Below are 27,108 nucleotides of genomic sequence, written 5' to 3'. Positions count from 1 at the left end.
AATTTGTAGACGTTCTTTCCCCCCAATTCACGAGCGTCAATTCTTACTGCATAGCAATCGAAATTATCAAGAACCTAAGGTGTATCCTGCATCTTAAGATGAAGTCAAACTATATTTCGGCAATTGACACATAAAAATTATAATGCGAATTTTTGATACAACCCAACTCAACACAGAGCCCTGTACCCAGGAGGTTACGGGATAAAGGGTGTTCTTCTCTTAGATTAAATAGGAGCTCCAAAAAATCTGTACTATTCCAAATAACCCAGCAAAAAAAAAACGAATTACAAAATATTCTTTGATTTTTTAAACCATGTGTTAAAACAATCTTATTTCCCAATTAGAAATTTTGCAGCTATAAGATCAAAATAGATAGCACTAGTACCTAATTAGTTTGAAAAACTCTGTATTTCTTGATTGTTAACTGTGCTTATCTCATGCATTTAACTGCATATTTAATCTATGGTATACTTTTAGCTTAACTGTAATTTAAATCCCAAGTTATATTAAATTTATTATTTAATTGTTACATTGCCTTATACACAATAGGCATGTTATGTTTTAATATTTATGAACGAATGCATTGTATATTCTACAATAATTCCCAAGGTCTAATATTTATCAGAAATTGGACTTTGCAACAAGTGATATTATAATCACTTATAGGGAGTTAATAATGCGGTAGTCACATTATATTTTTAATGTTATTAACTTACGGTTTAAAAAGTAGTTTAAAATGTTAAAAAAAGCAAAATTCGATGTTTAAATATTTGAGCTATTTTTATACCACATATAAATTATTAAACTAGTTTTTCTGTTAATTTCTTCCCCGCTAAACATTCTAGGGAAGTTTCAGAAGAAAAAAATCATACTAAAACTATGTTGCTATGTATGAAAACAGATATTCTTAATTATTAATTTATAATCAATTTAATTTATTGCCTTTGTCTTCTACCAAATTCGCAAAATGTAAAAAATAAATACATGCTCCCCATATGATACCTCTTGTCCCATATGGGAGCAACTAGTCGATTGATTGCTAATTTCCAAATAAATATTTTCCCTCGGCTTCGTGAGTACCTTAGACTGATTAAACCAATAAGCAGAAACCGTATCAAGAAAGTTCCATACGACATATTTACAATATGATACTAAATGTTTTTTTTTTGTTTTAGCTGAGAAACTCGCAGACGGTTTGTACTGATACCGAATGTTTTGAACCAGGTTTGTATTACATGAATTCTTGCGATAAAAGGGATAAACAATAGATTTTTTGATGTAATAAGTAATCAAGTTAAAGTTGCTTTAACGCTGTCCCTTTTAGGACTTGGCCTTCCAGGTACTTCTAACAACACGCCTGGTGATTTATTGTTGCTGACTGTGATGTTGGGTATTGCATTGATTATGTTTTACTTTCGTCCCTGGCATGGGCGAGCAACTGTCAATCTTGAGAAAAAGAGGAAAGATAACGGAGTAAGTTTCTACAATAGGTCTATCATTAACGGATAATAGTTTAAGTGGTGCCACTATTAAATCATTAGTTGTCCAAACCAAACTTATACCAAAGTTAGCCCCAAATCCTAGACTGCATGCACTAATTCTAAGAAATCGCCATTTACTGTATAGGATGAATCAATTTTTTGTTTGATTTTTGATGGAGCTTATATAGTTAAACTTGGAAATATTAAGGCTCATGCATTAATCTGCGACCATACTGCAAATATGTTCCCTAAGTCCTCCTGGAAGTATCTTTGTGTTAGTGGAGGTACCTCCTGTACCTAGGAGAGATTTTTACATCATTAGCAGACGTTAAGAATTTAGATCCGTTCTTATCTGTACATATGTCATTTACAAGTAAATTAAAAAGAGTGTTGAAGCCCTAGCTATTATTCAATGATTTGACTTAGCCTTACCGGACTCAGACTTCTCGATAGCACAATGACGTGGTTGACGGCTGCTCAGCTGCGGTGAGTTGACCAATATCTTCTCCCCGGGGTGATAATGAACACTTAACTGGTTGCACACTTATAGTTTTTTAGCATTCACGATCGATAGATATTCACTTTATTTTTTTCTTTAATCGCTCTCGAAGGACCGATGTTTCTCTCGATGTGAGTGATTGTAATTATTGCTAATGTTCTTTGTAAAAAAAGGGAAACACTGATATTAGGGGAGACCGGGGCACGTTGGACACTTTTTGGTAAAAACTATTATAAGAAGAACAAAATTTGACTTGGAGCTTTCGTTTTCAAGTACCAATAAAACTACATATTTGGACAATAAAGTTAAAAAAAAAAAAAAAAATTAAGATTTTTTTTCACACATTTTTATTTAAGTACAAAATATGACCATAGTGCCCCATACCGGGGCACCTTGAATACATCAAAGTGGTGCCATGGACATGACACTTAATATGTAAGGCTTAACTTAAAAACACCTATAAATGTAACATTATATGCTTTATCCGATATTATAAGACTGCAAATCAATATTAAATTGATGTAAGCTATTTGCCCTTGCAGTTCGACCAATCTGAGCTGGAGAAGGAAGATGCAACACAATATTATCAAAATCTGTAGTAGACTAATCTTCTATAATAGGAAAAATAAAATTGTTACCATGCTTGCGTAAAAAATTTACAGTTAACTCGCATTGAACCGAATGAATCTCTGTAACTTGTCCTATATAATACTTTAACGTTTTTTTTGTAACAAATTTAACCCACACAAAACTATTTGCTGAAATATCGGCAATGTCGAAAATAACTGGATCTGGTTCTGGTTCTAGGTACGAAGCATCCTCGTCACTATCTGCCAGAATAAAATTTGTATCGCTGTCACTGTCACTAATTTCATTTAAGTCCTTTTTCTTGGTTTAACTATATTTTCCCGCTAGTTTTTTAGAGATATCTTTTTTTACTGCTTTTACTTTAGGTTTCTGCTTAATTTTTTAGTCTCCTCTTCTTCTAATAGTTGTTTTCTGTTTACGCTTATTAAATGCCTTTAGGGGCTCCTTTTTTGCTTTCGGGTATGGGCGAATCGTGTCACTTCACGATCTGTTTTTCCGGAGTAGAGTTTCCATAAAAACTTGAGGTATGAATTGGGGTGTCTAAATTAGGTGTTGTGTCATTGTTAGAGGCGCTGATATGACCACTATTCATCGGAGAGTGACTTCACTGAGCTTCAGTGATTCTTGAAGTCGATGGTAATTGCAAGCTTTCATCATCTTCACTTGTAACGTGCTGATCCATTGGAAGATCGGTTACTTCGGCTGAGAAAAAATCACTATCTTGAAATATATTTTTGTCAAACGGGAATATTCCTGTAGCGCGGAACCCGGATATTATATTTCTCATACTAAATGCGAGGCGATAAGCCTTTCCTAACAGTTCCGCTATGTCATATGGAGTTATCCTTTTCCCTGGATTTTCCATTAACCAAGATCTTGAACAATGAATAAAATATATACCTTAATGATTAAAAAATATAAATAATAATATAAATTAATTTTAAAATTCTATAGCTCTTAAGTTATATAATCGTAACACCTTATCCAATAATTGCTTTACTAGAAATGACTTTACCATAATATTTGCTAGTTAAATCATTGCGACATGCAACAAAAGTTTTTTAAACATCTACCTGCAAGCATCATTGTAGTAATGTTTTAACGGCATTACTTTTCGCTAATTTTACTGCCCGGATGCTAGTGTGAGGTTCCTGATTGTCGATAATAAGTAATACTGGAGAAGCTATTGAGGCTTTTGAAAACGTACTAAAATGTTTAAGCCACTCTATAAAAAGATCTGTATTTATCCATCCGGATTGACTAGCAAATCCAACAGTTCCAATTGGAGCACCTTTGATCATGTGCTGCTTGAAATGTACAAATGGAAATATCATAAATGGGGGTATTGAATTGCCATATGCATTAATAGCACAACAAACTGTAATAGTTTTGCCTCTTTCAGCCGAAGTAACTTGACCAACCTGTTTACATCCCTTTTGAGCTAAAACTTTTACAGCATTTTGTGCAGTCGTTAACCCGTTAACAGTTTCATCCATGTTATATATACTGAGAGGTCCAAGGTTATATTTCTGATATATCTGTGTTAGGAGATTTTTATATTTTAATAGTTAGCTCGCCATACCCACGGTTTTAAATACCTCATACCATTTTGTATCACTTGACATTCCCCTAATTCGGCAGAAGTGCTCGTGATTTATGGCTTCGTACCCGGAAAGCGCTGAAAAATACGCGCCGTCAAAGGATCTGTTCCCGCGATAAGTTCGAGCCGCCTGTAATAAAAAAGAAGTAGGGCATGCAAAAAATAATAGTTGTAACGAGTCTGAATTTCGTTTTTCGCCTTTAAAACAGTCGTTGGAGAGTAGTCTTTGCGATATGTTAGACCAGGTGGTTGCATATTAGACATGTACCGGGCTCCGCGCTCTTTTATAAAAATCCATAAAATATAAATAGTTGTATATAAAGTAAAGTGTAAAATCAGAGATTGCCGCGATTAACCAGTTAAAGTTTAGGAGAATAAATTAATTTCTCGTAACCAATTACACGACTTTCTTTTTCTGTCTACAAGTCGAACACCCGACGTAATCCCTAATCAAATAGGGTGGAACCTAACAATCTGTTCAAGGTTACTAAAAAACTGAGCAACTATAGGTTTATTGAAGCCCATTGACCTTGCAAGAGAAGTGGCCTCAGGAGTTCTTATAGCGATATCTAGATTTCGCTTTAAAAAAGATGTTAGCCAGTCTTCTCCGGCTGACTTATTTCCCAACTTTGAGGCATTTTTTTCTTGTTTACTCTTGCAAATTCAAATGCAAGTTGACGTGCTGCCTTTGGAGTTAAGGCATGGCACATTTTATTAAATAATCTGCTAATAAAACCTCTTCTCTTTTATAAAACACTTGCCGCATAGCATAATTTGGAATCATAGGCGGTAAATCAGCAAGGGTTGCATTGTCCCAATTAATATCTATGTCCTTACATTTATGCATGTACATTTATGCATGTTAAGTGTAGTTTTGGGAATGCCATATATAATTGATGCTCGTTTTATGGATAAACCTCCAATTTGTGTACTTTTAACAGCTTCAAGCATTAAATTTGGGTTCGTTTTTCCAATCTCGGTCTTTCTTTTTCTATTGCGAACCATTTTACAGCTCTAAAACAAAACAAGCATGTATTACTATGGTTTATAAACAAACAATTTGATATGGGGTTCATTGGTCACTCCTTTTAAAAAACTTGGACCACTGTGTCCCAATGTTTACAAAATATTTTTTCAATCGTATTTTAATAAAAACAAAAAGTATTTAATGTTTTATTAGAAATAATATTTATAATTTATTAGCACAAAATATTGGTTATAAAATCAATTCTACATACCTGTAAAGACCTGTCAAATTTTCCAAATTTACCGAATACATCGAATTATGGCAAGACGTCGCATTTGAGTCGCTATTAATCAAGCCACCGCGCTCCGTAAGTTCGTTGGACGTCTAACCTATAGATGGCGTCACTAGAGTAAAGTAAATAAAATAATTATGAGGAAGTGACCACTGTTCCCCGGTGTCCAACGAGCCCCGGTCTCCCCTATATTAAAAGATATTTAATGTATTATCAATGCGCGATACACAAACTAAAATAATATAAATGGTCAAAAAAGCTGTGAAAATATGAAGGTTACATTATTGAGGGTGAAACGAGAGACGACAAAATATACTGAATAATAGCTAGGGCTTCAACAAAGAAACAAAGAGTTTAACAAAAAAACTAAACTCTTCAGATATGAAATGTGCATATTCTACTTTTATACAATGGGCATCCAAGTAGCTTCTAAGTAAAGTAACTGAAGAATATCTTTCTCGAACCCTGTAGCCGTCACTTTGCCAAGAGCCCATAGCCCACTTCCTTAAAAAGTCTTAAAAGTGTGTGTGAGTAGAATGCCCTGAAAACCCTTCTCCATGGCTCTCAACAGATAATACTGGTACAGTAACAAATTTGTCACTGTCGACATCCCTCTGTTGAAACCGCGTACCTCATTTATAATTTACTTCCACAAACATGACAACTGGCCACATACAAGAGAATCAAAAGGCTTTGAGCTAGTTGACTGATTGCAAACACTCATATAATTACCAACATCCTGCCTCCCACTAGATTTAAAAAATGGCACCAAACCCATGTTTCCATAATGTTGGGAATCTTGCTTGGAATAGCTATAGATTAAATATCTTAGTAATATCTACTGGGAAGATGAAAATATACCTTTTCAAAAAGTAGTTTGTCAGATCTGCTTGACATTTTATCCTGTAAGTGAAAAATACCTTCAAAATCCTGCATTTTGTTTGCGTTTACATACAGAACACAATTTGCACATAAAATATGTTAATGACATTCCTAAGGTAGTCCAACAAAAGAGAAATAATGTTATTAAACAAACTCCAAAAAATTAAATGAATACTTTCATAATGCAGGTGATTTGCGAACTAAAATAGTGCGAAATGCTGTCAACAGTTGCATATATGATGTTCTAATTTTAGTAGAGTCTTGGCTTAATGAGGATTTTCTGGACTCAGAATTAAATTTCACCGACTTCAATCTTTTACGTCAGGATCGAAGTTCCACAAATACAGGGAGGCAAAGGGCACTTTGATTCCTGTTCGTAAATGTTTTAAAACCAGGTTATTATGTGTATATTATTTTATGGTTGTATCATGTGCAAGAATATATAAATGATATCTGTAACTATAAAGGTGTGTGTATTCAGTCTGTAGCTCCTTAGTTGTTTGACAGGTTGTTTTCTGTGCAATTTTCATGACACTGTATCGCCTACAGTGATCATCAGCATGGTTTTTCTCAGGGTAGATCTACGGTAAGAAACTTGTTGACTTAGCATTATGATTTGATCGGTGCTTTTGAGAGGTCTGTACAAGTTGATAGTGTGTATACAGACTTTTCAAAGGCCTTTGATACAGTTGGTCATGATCATCTTGTTAAGACGTTTAGGGCTATGGGCCTTGGTAAGACTTTGGTCGAATTCTGTTTTTTGACTAGTCGCACAAAGTTTGTCAGGATTAATAATCATATTTCTAATAGCATTAAAGTATCTTCAGGTGTGCCTCAGGGTTAGCATATTGGCTCCGTCTTTTTTTTTTTACTTTTTCATAAGAAATTTGACAGATGTTCATTCAAACCATCTTGCTTTTGCTGATGATTTTAAACTGTATGAATCTATTGAGTTATATCTTGATGCTGCTACATCAATTGGATTGAAATAGTATTGCTGAATGGTGTAATAGCAATAGTCTGGAACTGAATGTAAAGAAGTTTCAACAATTTTTGTTTTTTGTCAAATATTTGCATTTTTTGCACACAAAATTTTGAAAATTTGGCCAAATAGAAGTCAAAAAAAAGTTTATCGCTCTTTGGCTATTACTATATTGCTCTTTGTCTTATTCCTTGCTTGAGTATGCATTTGTAATTTGGTCCCCTTATTATGATTGTTCATTGAACGCCTTGAGCCTGTACAGAGAAGATTCTTAAGATCCCTTATAGCTTATAGACCGAAGTTAATATTTTTCCTAGACTATAATGCTATCAGTATACAGTATGATATCCCTAATCTTGAAATCAGACGGCTTCATTCTGATGCTTTAACATTTTATAAGATCTTGAATGGTTTATATCATTGTGCTTCTATCTTGGAAGCAATTCCTTTTACAACCTTCAATGAAGAGTCAACTCCCCCATGTTTCGTTTACCTTTTCATTCCGCCACCTATGGATTTTTTCTCCACTCACCTGGCCTTTAATGAAAATACTTTAGATCCATTTTCCAACGGCTTACGGTTATTGAAATAAAAAATTGTTAACTTTAACCTGCATTCCTTGTATAGTATTGTATAGTGTAAGTTATTTTTATGTAAAGCTTTTAGCTTTATTAATGGTTGTTCTGATTTAGGCTTCTGAGGTTTTATCTTCTTATATTATCTAGTTCTAGTATGTTGTATTATCTTACATTATTTTTGTAAATTGGGTCTGCCTTATAATTCTTAACATAGATCTTACTGCAAATTGGTTAGCTATCTCCTCTCCTTTGATTGTAGATTACTGTAATATAATTCCAGAAACTGTACAGTTAGGCTTAACATATACACTCTGAAAAAAAATCCAAATGCATGAAGCATTTCCGGTTGGTTAGATTAATTGTATGATCTTGATACTGCATAATTCCTAGTATACGTATCCCCTCCTATTCTACAAAGCGCTTCAAAGATCAAATAAATCTGTGATCTATAATTGGTTTTCATAATGCAACACATATATGTTACGTTTGTATTAACCTAGAAGAACCAGAAATAAACCAAATTGGATACAAATGTATTGTTAGGATCTAAGGAAACATAAACTTATGATTGAAACATTTTTGCAGCTCTTTTAATTTGCATTTGAAGTGGTGAAGGGTGGTAAGAGTCACTCTCAAGAAATGATGTGGTTCATGCACCACATCACGATTTCGTTCGCGTAATTCTGTTCATTATTACATTCTCGTTAATGCTCTTCCATGTAGTCTCAAAGAAGAAATGACTAAATTTCAGATCCGTTTCTATTTCTAGTTAAATTACTCTGATAATGGTAATATTTTAAGTTTTTTTGTCTAGAGCATAGGACGTATCGCTTAGGGACACTTAGTTTTCATCATCGAATCTCTATCTTGACTTGAGTTGACTATCTAGTAGGTTTTTAATGTCTACCTCCTTGAAGAGTTTAGACATATGTTGTGGCAACAAACCTGGGCAGATTTAAACTGGCACAACATATGGCTGATAAGGTTTTGGTGTTTCATCTTTCTCATTGCAGCACCTGCACGGAATATTATGACCCTGCGTTTTATATGAGCAATATTACAATTCGATATGTCCGGTAAAACGGCAAAGTGCAATGCGAGCTTGACGTCTGTTCATATTAGTGATTTTCTTGTTTAACTCGATCAAACGCCTTGACGAAGTCGGTGATAATAAAAATTATATTTATAGTTACACTATTAGACCCCGAAGATAAAGTAGGCTTTAAATCTTCAATTGCGTTAAGAATGTCCATTAAAGTAATGTCAAGAGAACCAATATTTACTGAATTAACCTTAGAATACACTGATCCAAAGAAATTAGCAGACTTATTTCAATGGTATCACCACTAGTAATGTTAAAATTCATGGTGTTTGGCAGAGTTTCATTTATTATTTTCTCTTAAAAATGCCTAAAATTTATTTTTTCGAGCAAATATTCGGCTTCAATAAATATAATTGTGGATTTCCAATACAAATGTTTTGCACTTTTCTCTTGATACAGATAATTTAGTGTACCATTTAATTTGAAGTGTTCCTGTGATTTTCTTCAAATATTAAACTCATGATCAAAAAATTTAGGTTTTGCTATTCAGTACGCTTTTTAAAATAACTAAAATAACTTATACAGTGTCATAAACTCGTAAAGTTTACATTGTTTATATCTAAAACAAAAGGTTCAATCAACGCATGCTAAATAATCTCATAATTCTAAATGGTGTTAAAATTAGAAAATCATAAGCATAAGATACCGGGATAAAGACTAGGAAAGAAAAGAACAAAATAAAGGGCTGATATCTGAGTGGTAATGATCACATCGAAAAACATGATTTTATTCTTTTCATTTCAAAAATAAAAAACAGAAACTCATTATTACTCTGTTTGCTACTTGCAAACTGCAAAAAGGGGACATAACTACAGTTCTAAGAGCCGAAATGTATAAACGTTCTTAAATTATGTTATGTTGTTTTCAATTACTCTTGTTAAAAACCTATAATATTCAACAATCCGAATTTTTCAAATCTGTTGAGCCTCACTAAATTCATTAAAAAGCAAACATTATTTTTATTCTACAGTCGTCACAGTTATAAGATACTCTCTTAAATCTTCTTAATCAAAATACTGCCTTGACATAGGGAGTAATATTCAAGTATATGAAGTATCTACAAAGGCTTATAGACAGGTATATAACTGGGAGGAGATAGAATCGCCACTACATAGGAATCAGCATGCCTAGATGAAAGGGAAGTCGACGGAAACGGCACTTCACTCTCTAGTGAGCAAAGCTGAAAAAGCCATAGAGAACAAGGAAATAGCACTTGCTCTTTTCTTTGACGTGGAAGGAGCATTTGATAAGGCAAAAACAGATACTGCTGCAAAGCCCTCCTGACCAGGGGCACTCCGGCTCGTTTGGTCAGGTGGGTCAAAACGGCGCTGGAAGACCGGAAAATCAGTGCTATACTAGGAGACTGTCGTGTCGAGACCAGGGTGAAAGGCGGCTGCCCGCAAGGCAGTTGCCTTTCGCCACACCTTTGGTACCTGGTGATGGACAGTCTCCTCAGGAAGCTAGAACTTGAAGGATTCTATGCACAGGCCTACGCGGACGACGGACTAGTGGTGGTCACGGGTAAATTCGTGAACACAGTCTGTGAGCGGATGCAACTCGCGTGCGGGATAGTGGCACAGTGGTATCGGTAGACAGGGCTGTCGGTCAACCCTGAAAAGACCGAGCTCATTCTCTTTACTAAGAGGCGAAATTTGACAGGCTTTAAACCTCCCATTATGTATCAGACTCGACTAACTTTGAGGCAGCAAGTCAAATACTTGGGAGTTACTTTAGACAGCAAGCTCACGTTTAAAACTTACGTAGAGCAGGCAGTAAATTAGACAAGAGCCCTAATATGGCAATTACGTCGAAAAATAGGTACAAGATGGGGTCTAAAACCCCACGTTCTCCAGTGGCTTTATACTGCAGTCATATGACCGAGGATCTCGTACGGATCCGTGGTATGGTGGCCAGCCGTATTGAAGGTCATTAACGCCCAAAAGCTGACCAGACTGCAAAGACTGGTCTGCTTGGGAATTACTGGAGCTATAAGAACAACATCTGCGGCACCACTGAATATTCTTCTTGGGCTACCAGACCTCCCAGTCTGGATTGAGAGGCAGGCCATTTCCAGGCCTGGTACATAGATGGATCATGGATGAAAAGCACCAGTTCAGCCGGAGCCAGAGTGTACAAGATGGAAACGAACATAGGGGAATCTTTCTCGCTAGGGAAACACACCACAGTTTTTCAAGCGGAGGTGTTTGGTATACTCGAAGTAGCAAACAAACGAGAGGCATTGGAAGGTAACGGGAGGATTTGCATCTACTCCGATAGTCAAGCTGCCCTCAAGGCGATTCAGAAACCCAGGGCCAGCTCAGCGCTAGTCCAGGAATGCAGAGACGCATTGGAAAGGCTTGCAGTACGCAGGAAAGTTAGACTGAGGTGGGTCCCAGGACACCAAGGTGTCGAGGGCAATGAGCGGGCCGACGAACTGGCAAAACAAGGTTCCGTTAACCCCTTCGTAGGCCCCGAACCTTGTCTCGGTCTTAGCAAAAAATAAATCTCTCAGGCACTTAATAATTGGGCCTGGGAAAAAACAAGGAAGAATTGGAGAAGGATAGAAGGATGTAGACAGGCCAAGGAAATGATACCAGACCATGACGGCTCTAAAGCAAGGCGACTGCTAACAAAGACCCGACAGAGTATCAAAGACTTGGTGAGAATCCTGACTGGGGACAACAGTCTAAAGTGTCTAAACAGGCATCTACACCTTCTTGGTATAAAAGAAAGCCCACTCTGTCCGAATTGCGGTACAGGGGAGAAAACTTCATACCACATACTAGATATTTGTGATAGGTGGAGTCGCCTGATAAGGAAAACTTTCAGAGCAACGACACGCCAACGGGAAGATCTTAAAGATCTGGACTGGGACAACATGCAAGCCTTTATTAAAAGGACGGGCCGACTCAGTGAAGAACGCGCATTGGGAGTCGAGGCGCAGGGGTGGGTGATTCTGGGATTGGCGAAAAGGGACTGTTCAGCCCTACTTGCCGAGCTCTAGCTCCCTCACCCTTACTACTACTACTATGAAGTATCTTCTCTAAATATTCCATATTATGTTTTTATGGAAAAATTATAATACAGATAACGTATTTATTGAATTATGTAATGGGGAGTTTTACAGTGATTGGCTTATACTAGTATCAGCCTCTATGTTAGATCTTTTTCCCTAAACATTACTTGCGAAACTTGTTTTAAATTTCTTTCGTTTGTTTGAAATTTCTACTTCACTTGCTGAACTAGAATCTATACATCACCTTTATATCCCAATTTAAACCGCTGATATGATGAAAAATACTTGTAATCTTCGCTTAAAAAACTAATAAACTGCACAATATATCTAAAATAAAATGTGGTATACCCCTGTAGCCACGCAGAAAAGTGACATCTAAATATGCCTTGTTTTTGCAGTAAGCGATGACCTACAATCATTAGAATAGTCAAATTTAATTTTGTTAAAAATAGAGATATCCCCTTTCTGCACTTCATATTTTTTAAATAATGTGTAATTTCTCCCTTTTCATTATTTATTACTCTATCTTTTTGTTACAGGACTTTGATAGAGCTCCACCAGCGCCACCAGTAGATTAGTAGATAAGTTAGTATTTTACTAGAAACTTTTTAACATTGTTGGGAGATTTTATTTTATGGGTTTATGTGGGTTAAATATATCTATGTATTTTAATACAACGATCTTGCAACGATAATTTTGGGCTATTATAAACAATTATTATTCTATTGTTAACTTAGCAATCTCTATTGATAAAAAAAACTCGAATGTCCAGTTATCTAAAAAAAAATATGACTTAATAATTGTTTTTATTCATAAGTATTTTAATTTTATAATTACATATATGTTAGCTTTAATATACATCATAGTATTATAAAAATAACATTCCATTCTGCACAAAGAAATATAATATGATCGCACTTTATTTTTTAAAACAATATTAATTGTTTGTACTTTTGGTTTGGTTTGTTGAACTTATAGTGAATTATTTTACATGCTAAATGAAATTTAATTGTATATTTACATAATAAAATTATGTGTATAGTAATAAAATGGCAAAAAATATACATTATTTTACTTTGTTAATATATTCTCTGTGCAAGGCAGACAGAAGATATGGTAAAGAAGAAAAGTATATGCATCAACATACATAGCAGTGTTTGTAAAACAGGGTATTATAACAGAAGAAATTTGTCCAATATTTAAATCTAGTCTTCCGCTCTTATTTTTTTTTTTTTTAGAACGGTCATATTTTGCGTTTAGCAAAGCATTTGTTAAATTTGGTTAGAAAAGGGTTGTTTGTGTATACAGTGGTGTGTCTCAATTTGTGCTTGAGACAAAAGGTCAAAATAAGTCACTTAGAGCAGCTTATTTTTTTTGTAGTCTTATAAATTGCTTCGTTTTCCAGATACAGGGTGGTAAACTTTAAAAATTTTGTTTTTTTAAGCGTTTTTACTATGCCATTAGGGCGCATTTAACACTGTTCTTCTGATGGTTTAAAATGGCTATAACTTTTTTCTCAAAAATTCAAAATTTTTTCCTTTCGCATTAAAAATTGTCCATATGTTTGTGGTTTTTTTATCCACTGACTCTGGCGTATCAAAGTTCTAAGCCTCATGACCGTCTCTCTGCAGTGAAGCAATGTGATTAGCCAGACCTATGCTTTTTATAAAAAAACACTATAATCATCTACCTAAACTTTCTGTACAATTGTAACGATAGAGGGTTGAAACAAAAAGGGTAAAAATATTAAATTTAATGTGTCCTCTTTACAAATAAAATAGACGTATCTTTCCGCTTTTTCATATGTTCAATTGCAAGAAAGACATTAAGGGCGGACAGTTTTCAAATTGCCACTCTGTATACATGTCTAGCAAACTTGGCATGATCTCTTGGAATTAAAAGGCAACAATAATACAAAATCAATTTATTGAACAATTTGAAGTAATCCCCTTAATACATTTATCGTTTTGACAATATATTACTATATACATTTTAACTAATAAAAATGGTTCTCAAGTTTCTAAATACACTATCATTTACAAAATTGAAACTTGCATACTGAAAAACACTTCTTTATTAAGTTATCACCTATAAACCTATGTTACATCATGTAATTATATTATTGCTAGAGTAAAGATGTTGAGATCTGGCAATTCAAACAGGTACTTGGAAAGTTTTAGAGTAGAATTACCTAATTGAGGCACTGACTTCCGAAAATTGAACTATTTTGGCCTGAGAGAGTTAAGAGAAATTAATTATCAGAATTTAAATTTTGAGCTCAACAAAATGTTTAAAATAATTAGGTAATCTTATAGTTAAATCATTAGCTTCTAACTGAAATATTTATCTTCCGAAAGAAGCTTTATGAAAATTTAGTACCATAGCACTTATAACAACTTTTACTTAAAAACTATTTAACTAACCCGGCTATCTCGAACGATTACAGTATACCCCCGTGTAGGTATCACTTTATTTTGGACACACTGTATACTATATTATACATATTTAAAAACATTATAAAACATTTCATTGATTTTAAAGTGTAAAATAGTTTGAATAATTTTTAAGTCATGTTGAATATTTCATTTTCTCGTTTAAAGTAACAATCTTAAGTAAGTTGTTTAGAACCAATAACCACGTTCCCTGGTAAAGTAAATAGGGTTCCACATATTTTATAGGATCAGTATTAGTTTAGATATCCAAACAGCCATCGAGATGTAGTCAATATGCGACGTGTTCAACAATAATTTATGGTACCGTCAAATGGGGAAACATCAACCCTTTGCGGACAACTTTGGCCCACATTAAGAAAAAAGATTATTTTAAAAATAGCGCCAAAAAAGTAAATAACAACTCTATTGTGTAAACTCCAGTCGATAGAGGGCGTTTTTGTACTTTCATTAACAGCCGCGCGACGGCGACCGCGTGTTTTTCAGTCGAAAAGTGATCTTGAAGCCGACGCAGCGGGTCGATTTTTATTCAATAACTTACGCATTAAAACTTTGATCGGCACCAATTGTTAGAAAAGTTCTAGTATCTCGGTAAGTATATTGGCGTTACAGTTGACTATAAAATAGAACATATTTTTTAGTTATATTATTAACTCTCCTTTTGTTGTTGTCCTGGATAATACGATTTAGGGTAACTTCATTGGCCCGCGGGCCTTACGTTACCTTAACAACTAGCAAAAAATATTTTACATTCATATTTTTTTTTCAGGAAAGTTAGTAATGCCTCGACATCCAAAAAAACGCCTTGGGTCACGATCCTATGCAAAATATACGTCTGAAAAACTGGAAGAATGCTTACAAGAAATAAGATCAGGTCGAATGTCTCAACGAATTGCTGCCGCAGCTTATGGGATTCCTAGATCTACAATCAAAAATAAATTAAAGGGCAAACACTCCAAAACTATTGGCCGATCTCGAGTCTTTTCAGATGCGGAAGAACCTGCTTTTGAACAACATCTTATTAAGTTAGCAGATTTCGGTTTTCCTGTAGTTGCAATAGACTTTCGGATGGCTGTTAAAGCTTACTTAGACAAAAAAGGATCCCGTATTTCATTGTTCAAAGATAATCTGCCTGGATATGAGTGGACAAAATCTTACTTGCTGCGTCATAAAAACTTAGCCCAACGAATTACTTTCAATATAAAGAGAGTTCGAGCAGAAGTTTCTGAAGCGGCATTGAATGGCTATATGGAAAACTTGCAATTTTAGCAAAAATGCCACTTCTGTTATGTTTTGTGGCAATGCAGAAGGAAAATGCCTTGCTCCTTATGTTGTTTGTATACAAGGCCAAACAAATGTGGACTAATTGGACAGAAAATGGCCCCCCAAGAAGTCGCTCCAAGAGCGGGTGGTTTGACGGACCTACATTTGAAGATTGGTTTGAATATCATTTTCTTCCGGTGAGAAACGAATATGGACCTGTTCTTTTATTAGGTGACAACCTCTCGTCGCATATTAGCGAAAGGGTTATTCAACTATATGAGCAGAATAATATAAGATTCGTATAATGCCGCCAAACACAACTCACCTCACTCAACCATTGAATGTGGCATTTTTTGCCCCACTAAAAAGAGCTTGGGGAAATATTTGAACCCAGTGGAAAGAGTCACTTTGTTTCCACCCTTACTTAAAGAACTAATTCAAAATCTAGAAATAGATAAAAGCCAGAATCTAATTTCTGGTTTTAAAAAATGTGGGATTTATCCTTTAAATAAGCAAATGTTACTTGATCGCCTACCAAAAAACTTGACTGAAGTGAATAAAGACATAATGCGTTCAGTTTTTTTGGAACAGATAGAGGAAAAACGTGCAGAATATTTGGGAACTGAAAATAGGACCAAGCAGAGAAGAAAAAAATTGCAGGTTCCTGCTGGGAAAAGCATTAGTTCGAGTGACCTAATAAGCCCAAATACCAAGCCTAAATCTTCAAAACAAAAATCCGCTAAGCCAAGACGAAATTTGTCTTCAAGCTCTTCTCAGAGCTCTTTAAATGAAAATGATTTAGAAAACTGATAATCTAAGCGATTCATTTTCTGATTTGATTGAAGACGAGAATAATGAGGGTGTTCAAAATCCTGATATTGAGAAACCAAGTCGTGCTAATTTAAACATAGGCGATTTTGCGTTGGCAACGTTTAATGCCAACCAATATCCTGGAAAAATTATCAAGATTTCAGAAGAAGGACCTAGAGTAGATTGTATGGAAAAAGGAATTAAATTTTGGAGGTGGCCAGAAAAAAAGGACGAATTTTTGTACATTTAGGAAGACGTCATTATGAAAATTAACGAGCCAAAAATGGTATCTAAGACAAATCAGTACAAAGTTTCAGAAATTTTGAAATTTTCAGAAAAAAATTTTGTTGACAAATAAGTGTAATTTTTAGTATAGATGTAGGATATTTTTGCAAAGCATTAGGATAAAGTGTTTTTGATATTTTGTCCCTTATTATAACAAATGTGTTGATTATTTGCAATAAATTTCATTAAAATAAATTTTTTGTTGTAAATTTTGCATTTTTTCTGTTTATTATCTGTTTGAAAAACCACCAGTATTTTTTCTTAAGCTTTTATTTACCTAAAATCAATTTACCCCGTACGTTTCAGTGTAGCATTAACCCAAGACCTAATTAACATGCACGGGTCAAAGTTTCCCCATTTCAAGGTAACTTTGGAATTTTTTCTTGATAAACAATTCATTATACATGCAGACTGAAGTATAAAATCTATGGGAACATCTATTATGATGCATAAATAAATATTACATACCATAGAGTTTAACAAGTATTTTATAGCCAAATAATACAAAAAAAAAATGGGCCAGTGGTTCCCCATTTTACGGTATTTCAAAAATGCAGGTTTTACTGCCTCACTATGTATGTGCTTTTTATTATAACATTTGAGGCGCACTTCTACATTGAATTATCTAGTGATGCTAGCAGACCACTTTTAGACCATCATCATAAATACTCCGTAATCGGTAGAGATTCATTGATACTGACATTTTAATACCGATGGACTGTTTGGGAAAAACCTTGGAGAACGTTTAAAAACTTGCAAAAATATTGAGAAGCGGGGATTGTATTTAAAACCTGTTAAACCGGTACCGTCCACTTGGGTACCAAAGACGATCAATCAAAGTGGACGGCCTGCAAAAATCCAATTCCCTCAGAGTTACTCCAGCAAAGATTCTGTAAAACTGCAAGAGAGACCTTGGACCAGGACATCGTCAAGAGGAAGAGCAATATAGTTCATTTACGCAATTTTTTGACGATATGGAAAACTAAAATATTGGAATCTATAAATTAATTTACTGCTGTAGTAAAATTTGACAGTGACGTGAAAACATAGATTTTTTATATTTGCTTCTTATATTAACACATTCACTATGGAAATAACTTACCCTTGCAGGACTCTTCCATCAAAGCAAAGCCGGTAGTTAAGAAGTCTATCCCAAAAAAGTAGTAAAATCTAATTTTCCAACTTCCATTGTCCTTATTTTAAATTGCCAACATAGGCGAGGAGCACACTATAAGGACAGCTCAATCCAAGCCCAAGGTGTGGCTTTGTGATGTCAATGACACATTTATTTTTGGGACAAAAGCAATACAGAGCTAGCAAACCTTCTGGAGCACATCAATAACTTAAGAGTCAGCACTGCCCTTTATAGATGTTCTTGTGAAGAACAACAATAAACGCCTAAGAATATCAGTCCTATCGCAAACCAACACTACAATCCCAATCATCCTGTTTCAACAAAAGTAGGAATTCTCATGCATCTGACATACCCAGTAAACCTAAAAAATATGGAGTGAAGGTGCAATGCTTAGCTGATGCCAGAACTCATTATATGTACAGCACCTACACTATCGGACAAAAGTAGAGCAACACTTCCAGAAATATTTGCAAAGGGACAAAATAATTGTGTAAGGTGATTGTTATGTTTTTTTTAACATTTCTGTGTAAGATTAATCACGCCGAGAGGTATTACAATTTCAAAAGACTTGAAGCAAAGAGTTGTGAATGGATTCATGGAAGGTAACAAACAAGCCAATATTTCAAGACAGTTTGAGTTACCCCGGTACACTGTGTCCAAAATAATATATTCGTATAATGAGAGGGGACATTTAGAGAAGTTGCCAAAATCGGGAAGGCCAAGGAAAACATCAGTAATGACTGACAGACGCATTAAAAGGATTCCCCAAAATGATCCTTGGAAGTCCGAAATTCCAGAAATTAAGGTTGGTATACGAACAGTACAAAGAAGGTTAGTAAACGCAAAGTTATTTAGTAGACGTCCAGCTAAAAAGCCGTTAGTTTCAATAAGAAATAGAGCAGCAAGGTTGGCATTTGCACGCCGGCATTTAAACTGGACCGTCAATGACTGGAAAAAAGTTCTATTCAGTAATGAAACGCGCTACAAAATATTCAATTCTGATGGAATGAGGCGTGTGAGGCGACCAATACAAGGTTTAATCATAAATACGTAACACCTACAATTAAGCATGGTAAAGGTAGTGTATTTTTATGGGGTTGTTTTTCATGGAATAACATGGGGTAGGCCCTATGCACTTTATTAATGATACGATGGACCGATTTGTTTATAGGGATATCATGCAGAATGTTATGATTCCTTATGCAGAATGGGAAATGCCATTGCGTTTTATTCTTCAACAGGACAACGATCCATAACATTCTTCACAAGTTGTTCAACAGTGGTTTCGGGAAAATAATGTTCGTGTTTTACAGTGGCTAGCACAATCCACAGATCTTAACCCTATTGAGAATCTCTGGGAAGAAGTAGACCGTCGTATTCGTACCCAAATATTTCCAAATAAACAATCCTTAATAAATAAAATTAGTGAAGTTTGGAAAAGTGTTCCCGAAAATGTCATTCAGAAGTTGATTGCTTCAATGCCACGTCGTTCGTCAGCAAGTAATTAATAATAATGGATATTCTATCCATTACTAATGTATTACTTTCAATTGTTTTTGTTGTTAAATGTGTTAAATATTTTTTGTTGAACTAAAGTAAAATAAAATACTGTTAAATACAATTTGTTGATCTAATTTTGTCGCCCCCATTCTTATCAATTTTTATAATCATTAATATTTACCGTTCTTAAAATGATTAAAAGTACACCAAAATGTTATCCAATATTACTTTCACGTACACCAAATATTACTTTCAGTGTAAGGATAGTGTGACATTAAGCTTAGCGAAAAATCACAACCCAAATTTTTTTTTAATTCAAACATGAATAAAATTGAACTTTGTTGCTCTACTTTTGTCCGATAGTGTATATACTCGTATATTGTGGTAAACGTAGCGACACTTAAGAGTACTTGACTGATGAAGAGAAGAAGCTGGCTATTCCTACGTTGTTCGCCTTTGTAAACCAATCTTTGAGACCAACAGGAATGTCACCGGCGACAACTGGTACGGTTCAATTGAACTAGTGGATATTTTATTAAAGAACAAACTCAAGTACGTTGGTATACTAAAAAAAATAAGCGTGAAGTACCTCCTAAATTCCAGAACAAGAAAAGTAGGGTCATGTCTCTATAGCTTTACCAAATCAACAACTTTATTATCGATCGTACCGAAGAAGGGCAAAGCTGTTGTCCTCCTTTCATCCATGCACCACACTAAAAACGTTAACCCAAATACAGGATTGCAGGAAATAAATAAATCTTATAACAACACGAAGGTGTGGATGCCGTGGACGAAAAATGTTCCAAGTATTCGTGTAGCAGACGTACAAGACGATGGCTAATGGCGATATTCTATAAAATTATCGATATGAGTGGATTGAATGCATATATAATTCAGCAATCTCTTAAAAACAGGCAGGTGTTATAAAGACTTTAATTTCTAAAACTCCTGGCTAAACAACTATATGTTCCTCTTCTTAATAAAAGAGCCGCCAATCCTCGTCTACCAAGCCATTTAAGAGAGAGTATCAAAAAAGTACTAGGAATTGCAGCTGAACCACAGAACGACGAAGAGCCAGAAGTTTTACCTAGAAACGATATAGATTAGATTACGGAGAAAGACTTCTTATTTATGCACAAAATGCAAAAAACCAATCTGCCTGCAATGTTGTAGGAAAATATGCCAAAACTGCCTCGTTGATGTCGATGAAAGTGGATAAATGAAAAAAAAATCACGGTAAATAATCTTTGCAGATTTTTGTATAAATATTTTTTGAATAACCAAGTATTTTTTTGCAGGTATATACTACAAAGAAAAAGCTACAGTAGCTGGTTACCTAATATTTTCATGGCGTAAGGTTGCCTACGCATTTAGAAAAAGATGTTGTTTTTCTATTCCTTTTTTTTAATAGAATACCCTTTTTGTTTTACGTTAAAATAAAGTTGATTTTCTTCGTAAGTTTTCTTTATGGAATTTCTTTTTCCTTTTTACCCTAAAATAACAAAAAATATAAAAGGGTGTTTCTAACCGTCGTAATCTGTTGTCAAAAAATTGCCCAGGGAGAAATTGTTGGGAGTACCAGGGACCCCACAAAGTGGTTTGTGTCCCAAAATGTCACCACGTCAGTTAAGGGTTAATAGTTATCCTAGTGCGACCCATAAATACCGATGTATAACAGCTGAGTTTAATTCATCATTAGCGGCCTTTACACCGAAAGTTTTAACTGTGCGATTTTCGAAATGCACGATCAATCGCACGCATAAGTGTTTCTGTGTAAAGGGCCCCATAGACTTCGTTCAATTCGCGCGAATCGGCCCGTACGTACAAAATCGCGCAAACTAGGCTGGAACAGTTTAAAGCTCACACACACTACGAACAATTAGCACGGTTCAGTCAGTGGAATTAAAACGCGCGAATAATGATATCTCGAAAGTGTGTCCTAGCAGTGGCGGCAGTACTGGCAGTAAAAAAAAAGAAGAAAAATCGTACAAAGTGGTGCAAGAATTGGCTTTTAAAAAGGAAGACCTTTTCTCATATCAATCTATTAAACGAGTTATTATTAGAACCTGGAGATTGGCATAACTATTTGCGTATGGACGAGGCAACCTATTTGGAACTGTTGCAACTTGTAACGCCTTTAATAGCCAAACAAAATACACATTTAAGGGAAGCAATAAGTCCTCACGAAAAGCTTACAGCTACTTTGCGATTTATCGCTACTGGTAGAAGTTATGAAGATCTAAAGTTCTCAGTTATAATTTCGCCTCAATCACTGGGACAAATTATTCCGGAGACTTGTGCAGCAATATATTCAGTACTAAAAAAGGACTATTTCAGGGTAAGTAATATTTTTTATTAAATCACAAAATAACTACAACAAAAGTAATAATTCTTCAATAAAATAAAATATAACATTTTTTATCAAACATAATAGGTATAATAAAAACACATTAGAATTCGTTGAACTGACTATAATACGTGCTGGCGCTAGTATTTTGTAGTGATTGTTGTTGAGAATTGAATGACGTAACTGGCAACATTTCGAAATAGTTACTCGTAGGAACGTTTGTAGATGTTGATGGATCTACAGAAGATGCATTATTCAAATTTAGACGAGTATTGCGATTTATATTACCAAGTTGTGCCTCAAACAGAATGTCGGTAATTAATTTTTCTGCTACTAGGCTAACTTCTTTAGGCAAGCCTCTAAGCTTGTTTGCGACATTTTTCCCAACAATATCGTATTCATCTTTTTCTTTCTTTGAGTCCAACTCCTGCTGCACTCGAAGCAAAACGCTATCGCAAAGATTTCTTTGTTTAGGTTTTTTAAAAGTCCTTGTATTAGGGGTATATGTTTTAGATGAACTATCTCTGCTTTCATCAAGCGAATCATCGGTGGCTTGTGTCTCTAATGATACAGGCGATAGAAGTGGGGACTCATCGCTACCATGATCCTGTAATAATAAATAAATAAACACCGAATATATTTTTTTAAATATTACAAACATTTTATTATATGATGAAAATATGATACCAATTTTTTTTTATTTCAGTTTCCGTCAAATGAAAGAGAATGGACATCAATAGCAAGGCAATTTGAGACTAGATGGAATTTTCCGAACTGCTTAGGAGCTGTCGATGGAAAGCATGTGCAGATCACGGCACCACAAGACAGCGGATCGTATTTTTATAATTATAAGGGTTTCCATAGCCTGGTGCTGTTAGCAATTGCTAATGCGAATTACGAGTTTATTTTTGTTGATTTTGGCACCAATAGAAGACTTTCTGACGGCGGAGTTATTGAGAACACAGTTTTTTATCAAAAGCTAATTGAAAACACCTTGAAAATTCCACCGCCTTCGAGCCCCACAAATTCTGAAATGAAACTACCTTTTGTGTTTGTTGCAGATGAAGCCTTTACCTTGAGACCAGATTTTATGAAACCCTATGCTCAACGAGAATTAACGCCACATCGCAGAGTGTTTAATTATAGATTATCCAGGTCTCGAAGAATAATCGAAAATGTCTTCGGTTTTATGGCTGCACGTTTTCAAATTTTTCACAAAGCAATTAATGTTAAATTGGAAAACATAGAGAAGATTGTAATGGCATGTTGTATTTTACAGCATGTAGATGATATTGAGAATGGTACAACCCAGTTGGGCCTAAGACCAGGGCCAAATACCTTAACAGACCTTCAAAAAAGTTTTTCGCGTCATGCATCGGAAAATGCAAAAGATGTACGAGAGTCTTTCATGCGTTACTTTAATAATGAAGGGGCTATACAATGGCAAAATAAATTTATTTAGATCTAAAAATAATGTTTACTAAACACTTAAGTAATTTAAAAAAATATGCCATTTATAATGTATGTTTAAAATATATTATGTTCTAATAATTATTATAGATATTTTTTCTGTTTATATTTAAACAGATTTTATCTCCTTATAATATTAATAATTAGAGGTAAAAACCGGATTTATATGTATTTACAAAATACATATAACATAATTTAAGTGTTTTCTATAACATATACCTACTATATAGGTTTTTCTACATTATATTCCATATACAGGTATGCATATACTTTCAAACATAAAAAAATGGTCTCTCTTTAACTTTGATTACCACATTTATTTTATTATTTTTATGGAAATTTGACAACGGTTGACAAATTTAAAAAATTACAAAGCATATCGGTAATTTCCCAAAGCCCAAAGCGTATAGGTAAATACGATTTGTACGTTTATCACTTATAATAATTATGAAGATGGAAAGGCTCGGGCTAAATCTGCTTGTCTAAAAAAAATAATAGTAGATTATTTTTATGCATTTATAGCATTTTTAATTTACTTGATTAGTGAATCTTTTCGGCACGTTAAGTATAGTCCTTGCTCGGGTTTAATCACCGTGCCGACTGCCGAAAGTATCTTGTGATTCTACAGCACTTAGATCTTGTAAGGAAATACATGCATATAAAATCCATATTGCGCCTATTTTGCAGCGTGAAAAACAAAAAACATAATATCAAGCGAATTTATTTTGCAGTTTTATACTACATATAAATCCGGTCGTTATAGATGTTGAAGGTTTATTTTCTTACCTTGCCGTTCTCGCTACTACTATCATCCATGTTCGATATGCTATCTCGAGGCATTTCTTGGTCCATTAAAAATAGCATCATATTAAAATACCATAGATGGGGTTTGTAAACCTCTTCTGCACCCGCGCCGCTTCTTTGAGATAATTTCATCTTTTTTAGCTCCCTACGGAAACTGCCTCGCAGAGAGTCTATTTTTTTTATAACAGTTTCTCTTGACGCATTTTCGTTCACTTCTTTTAATTTATTTACTAACTCTTCATATGCTTTATTTTTCAATTGACGGTTGTGGTAATCTTTGGATTTAATTTTCCACAGGCATGGAAAGTCCCTATACATATTAATAAAATCACTTAAAAATTCCTTGGAAGTCATCGCAATAGTTGCTATCTATTTAGTGCGGCTATGTACTATGAACTGCGTGCCTGAAAGGAGGACGGACCAGCCCACACACTGTATTTGAGGAACGTACACTCTTGTCGGTACGTACAGAAAATCAACTGAAACAGATTTTACACGAACATTAAACCGCGCCGTTTTTCTCTCCACACACTGCCTACTTGGTACGTTCGTGCATGCCCGTACGGCCCGATTCGCGCGAATTGAACGAAGTCTATGGGGCCCTTCAAGGTAAATAAATCCGAGAGGTTTGAACGCGTGATTCTCTCTGAACAAGCACGCGCGATTTTCGACAAGTCTTTACACGTAAGGTTTTAACTGAGCGAAATAAAAAAATCATGTTTTTGTTTTATATACATATTTGTTCCAGTTGAACTGTTTCTTTTTGGAGCGCGTTATGTTGGACGGTCGTTGTTGGAGCAAAGACGCTGTTACAGATTTTATTAATATTTACCGAGAATATCCATGCCTTTGGCAAATAAAAAGCAAGGAATACAGTAATCGAAATCTTAAAAATGTCGCCTATGATAAACTCGTTAAATTTTGTAAAGAAGCTGGGTTTCCGGAGGCCTACAAAGATTTTATGGAATTACAAGGAAACGAGACAATATCTGCTCCGCGTTTATGTCACGTGACCAAACAGGCCAATCAGAGCTCTCCGCTTCAACTTGTGCGATCGCGACGCATCGACGTTTAGAATCGTATAGCAAGGGCTGTTAAGAAGTACTTATTATTTCGTTTAGTTTTAAGAATATATTAAGAAACCTGTACCTCAATCCAATAAAGGCAAAACTGTATAAATTAAAATAAATCAAAACTGTGTAATTGAGTAGCCTTTTTTATCAACCTAAATTGGGAATATCTTAGCCCAGCCAGGGCCAGACAACACAAGAATCCCATCACAAAAGCATTATTTATTTTATCTACACAGAAAACACAAATTTTACTCAATTATAAAGGATCCATAGGCCTTTACGATCGCTACTCATGTGAATGTCCCAGCTATTCATTTTTGCAAAGAAAATGGCATTATTCCGATTACGTTCCACCCCCATACTAGTCACAAAATGCAACCGATCGACAGAACAGTTTTTGGGTCTTTGAAAACTTATTATAAAGGCGCATGTAGCGAGGGGATGATTATACATCCTGGACAAACCATTACGATGGTCTTTATTCAGTCAATGAAAATATTTTTGAAGAGAGCGAGTTTTTGTCATCATATGTGACTGATCGTCCTTTAGATCAGTCTACTGACGTTTACGACAAGTCAACGTTAAATCAAATGGTGAACAAGCTGAAGTCACGGCTCAAAATTTTCGTCAAGGAGGAACTTCAGGAAATGTTATTAAACCTGAAATGTTACGGCCCTATCCGAAAGCACCGACTCGCAAAATGAAGTCAGGTAGAGCTAGGGGAAAGTCACGTATCCTTACTGACACTCCAGAGAAAGATGAAATAGAGGGCCTTAAAAAGAGAAAGACTTTAGCAAATGCATCATCTGGAAGTTCAAGCAGTTGCTAAGAGAACAGTTGAAGAACGTGTTTTAAAAAATGTACCAAAAAGCGTTGCTAAATATGATGATAGATCAACTTCAAGTAGTGATGAAGAAACATTTGAGGACTTAGTAGCTAGAGAAGAAGAATTAATAAATGACCAAAATATATACGACTTATCTGAAGATTTTGATATTCAACAAGGAGACTTCGTTTTAGTGAAAGTTGCTGGAAAGAAATCGTTCATTTATTATGTTGCCGAAATACTAAATAGTGGGACTCATAACGAATTCAAATATTTACGCAGAATTTTAAGCACCAATAAATTTATAAATGACTCAAACGAGACCTATGGTTTTATGCGTAGTGATATTATACGTAAGCTTCCGTAGCCGCACAAAATAAACGGAACTACACGTCATGATCATCTCACCTCTAGTTTGATGTTGAATTTAGTGGATTTAATGTTAAATAAGTATTTGTTTGCAAACATATTCATTCGATTAATAACGTTTTGTACGTCTTTAAGACATTTAATAAAAATCTTTAAAAATTCGTTTCCATTCCTTTTTTTTTATAACTGACCCAAGGTACAACATATACTGGTCCAAGGTACACTACTGATTTGTACCTTGGGTCATCTTTTAAGGGCTAGCTAAAACGTATTTTTCAAAAAACTGGAAAGTTAAAATTATGTTTAATAACCCAAATTACGTATACAAAGAGCTAGTATAACTAATGTATGGAATAAATTTCGTAAATATATATTTCTAGAATATATAAAAATAAAAAACCAAAAAATGACCCAAGGTACAACACGTTCCCCTACAATTTGAATGTCGTTCAAAGCACCTCAAAAAGTAAACATTGCCTCCTGCATCCACCACACCTTAAATACTTCAGACAATCAGAAGTCAAATAAAATGAAAAAACCATTATTTTCAAGAATTCAAATGGGGTGTTAGTTGTACAGGGAGAAGCAACGTATGAATCAGACCTAGGAATGTGTTTCTAAAAAAGGGAAAAACATCCTTAGTATGAAACCTTCCATAATAAACAAAAAGAAGTCTACCTTCACATGTAGGATATTGTTTATATTAGAAAATTGTCAAAATCATGCTATAACTCGAAGAAAAAAGTTTCTTTAGAAAAATTTGTTGTCCAAATTCTTTTTACTAATACT

General features: G+C 34.7%; 2 protein-coding genes across 2 annotated transcripts in view; both read left to right on the top strand.

Annotated features, from left to right (window-relative positions):
- The window catches only part of LOC126746556 (small integral membrane protein 14), a 38,935-nt gene extending 25,886 nt beyond the window's left edge, over positions 1 to 13,049 (top strand). The window contains exons 3-5 of the mRNA XM_050454867.1: positions 1,176 to 1,224; positions 1,325 to 1,473; positions 12,527 to 13,049. Coding sequence (XP_050310824.1) covers positions 1,176 to 1,224; positions 1,325 to 1,473; positions 12,527 to 12,565 — 237 coding nt within the window. The 3' untranslated portion in view covers positions 12,566 to 13,049. The remainder of the gene's footprint in view (positions 1 to 1,175; positions 1,225 to 1,324; positions 1,474 to 12,526) is intronic.
- A 6,210-nt stretch (positions 13,050 to 19,259) lies between these two features.
- LOC126746561 (putative nuclease HARBI1) lies at positions 19,260 to 23,393 on the top strand. The gene is made up of 2 exons (XM_050454871.1): positions 19,260 to 21,768; positions 22,484 to 23,393. The coding sequence occupies exons 1-2, from the start codon at positions 21,349 to 21,351 to the stop codon at positions 23,237 to 23,239; spliced, it is 1,176 nt and encodes a 391-aa protein (XP_050310828.1). The 5' UTR covers positions 19,260 to 21,348; the 3' UTR covers positions 23,240 to 23,393.
- The last annotated feature ends 3,715 nt before the right edge of the window (positions 23,394 to 27,108 follow it).

Source organism: Anthonomus grandis, chromosome 17 (assembly GCF_022605725.1).
Source record: "Anthonomus grandis grandis chromosome 17, icAntGran1.3, whole genome shotgun sequence".
Taxonomy (NCBI): Eukaryota; Metazoa; Arthropoda; class Insecta; order Coleoptera; family Curculionidae; genus Anthonomus; species Anthonomus grandis.
This window is presented reverse-complemented; position numbering and strand designations above follow the sequence as displayed.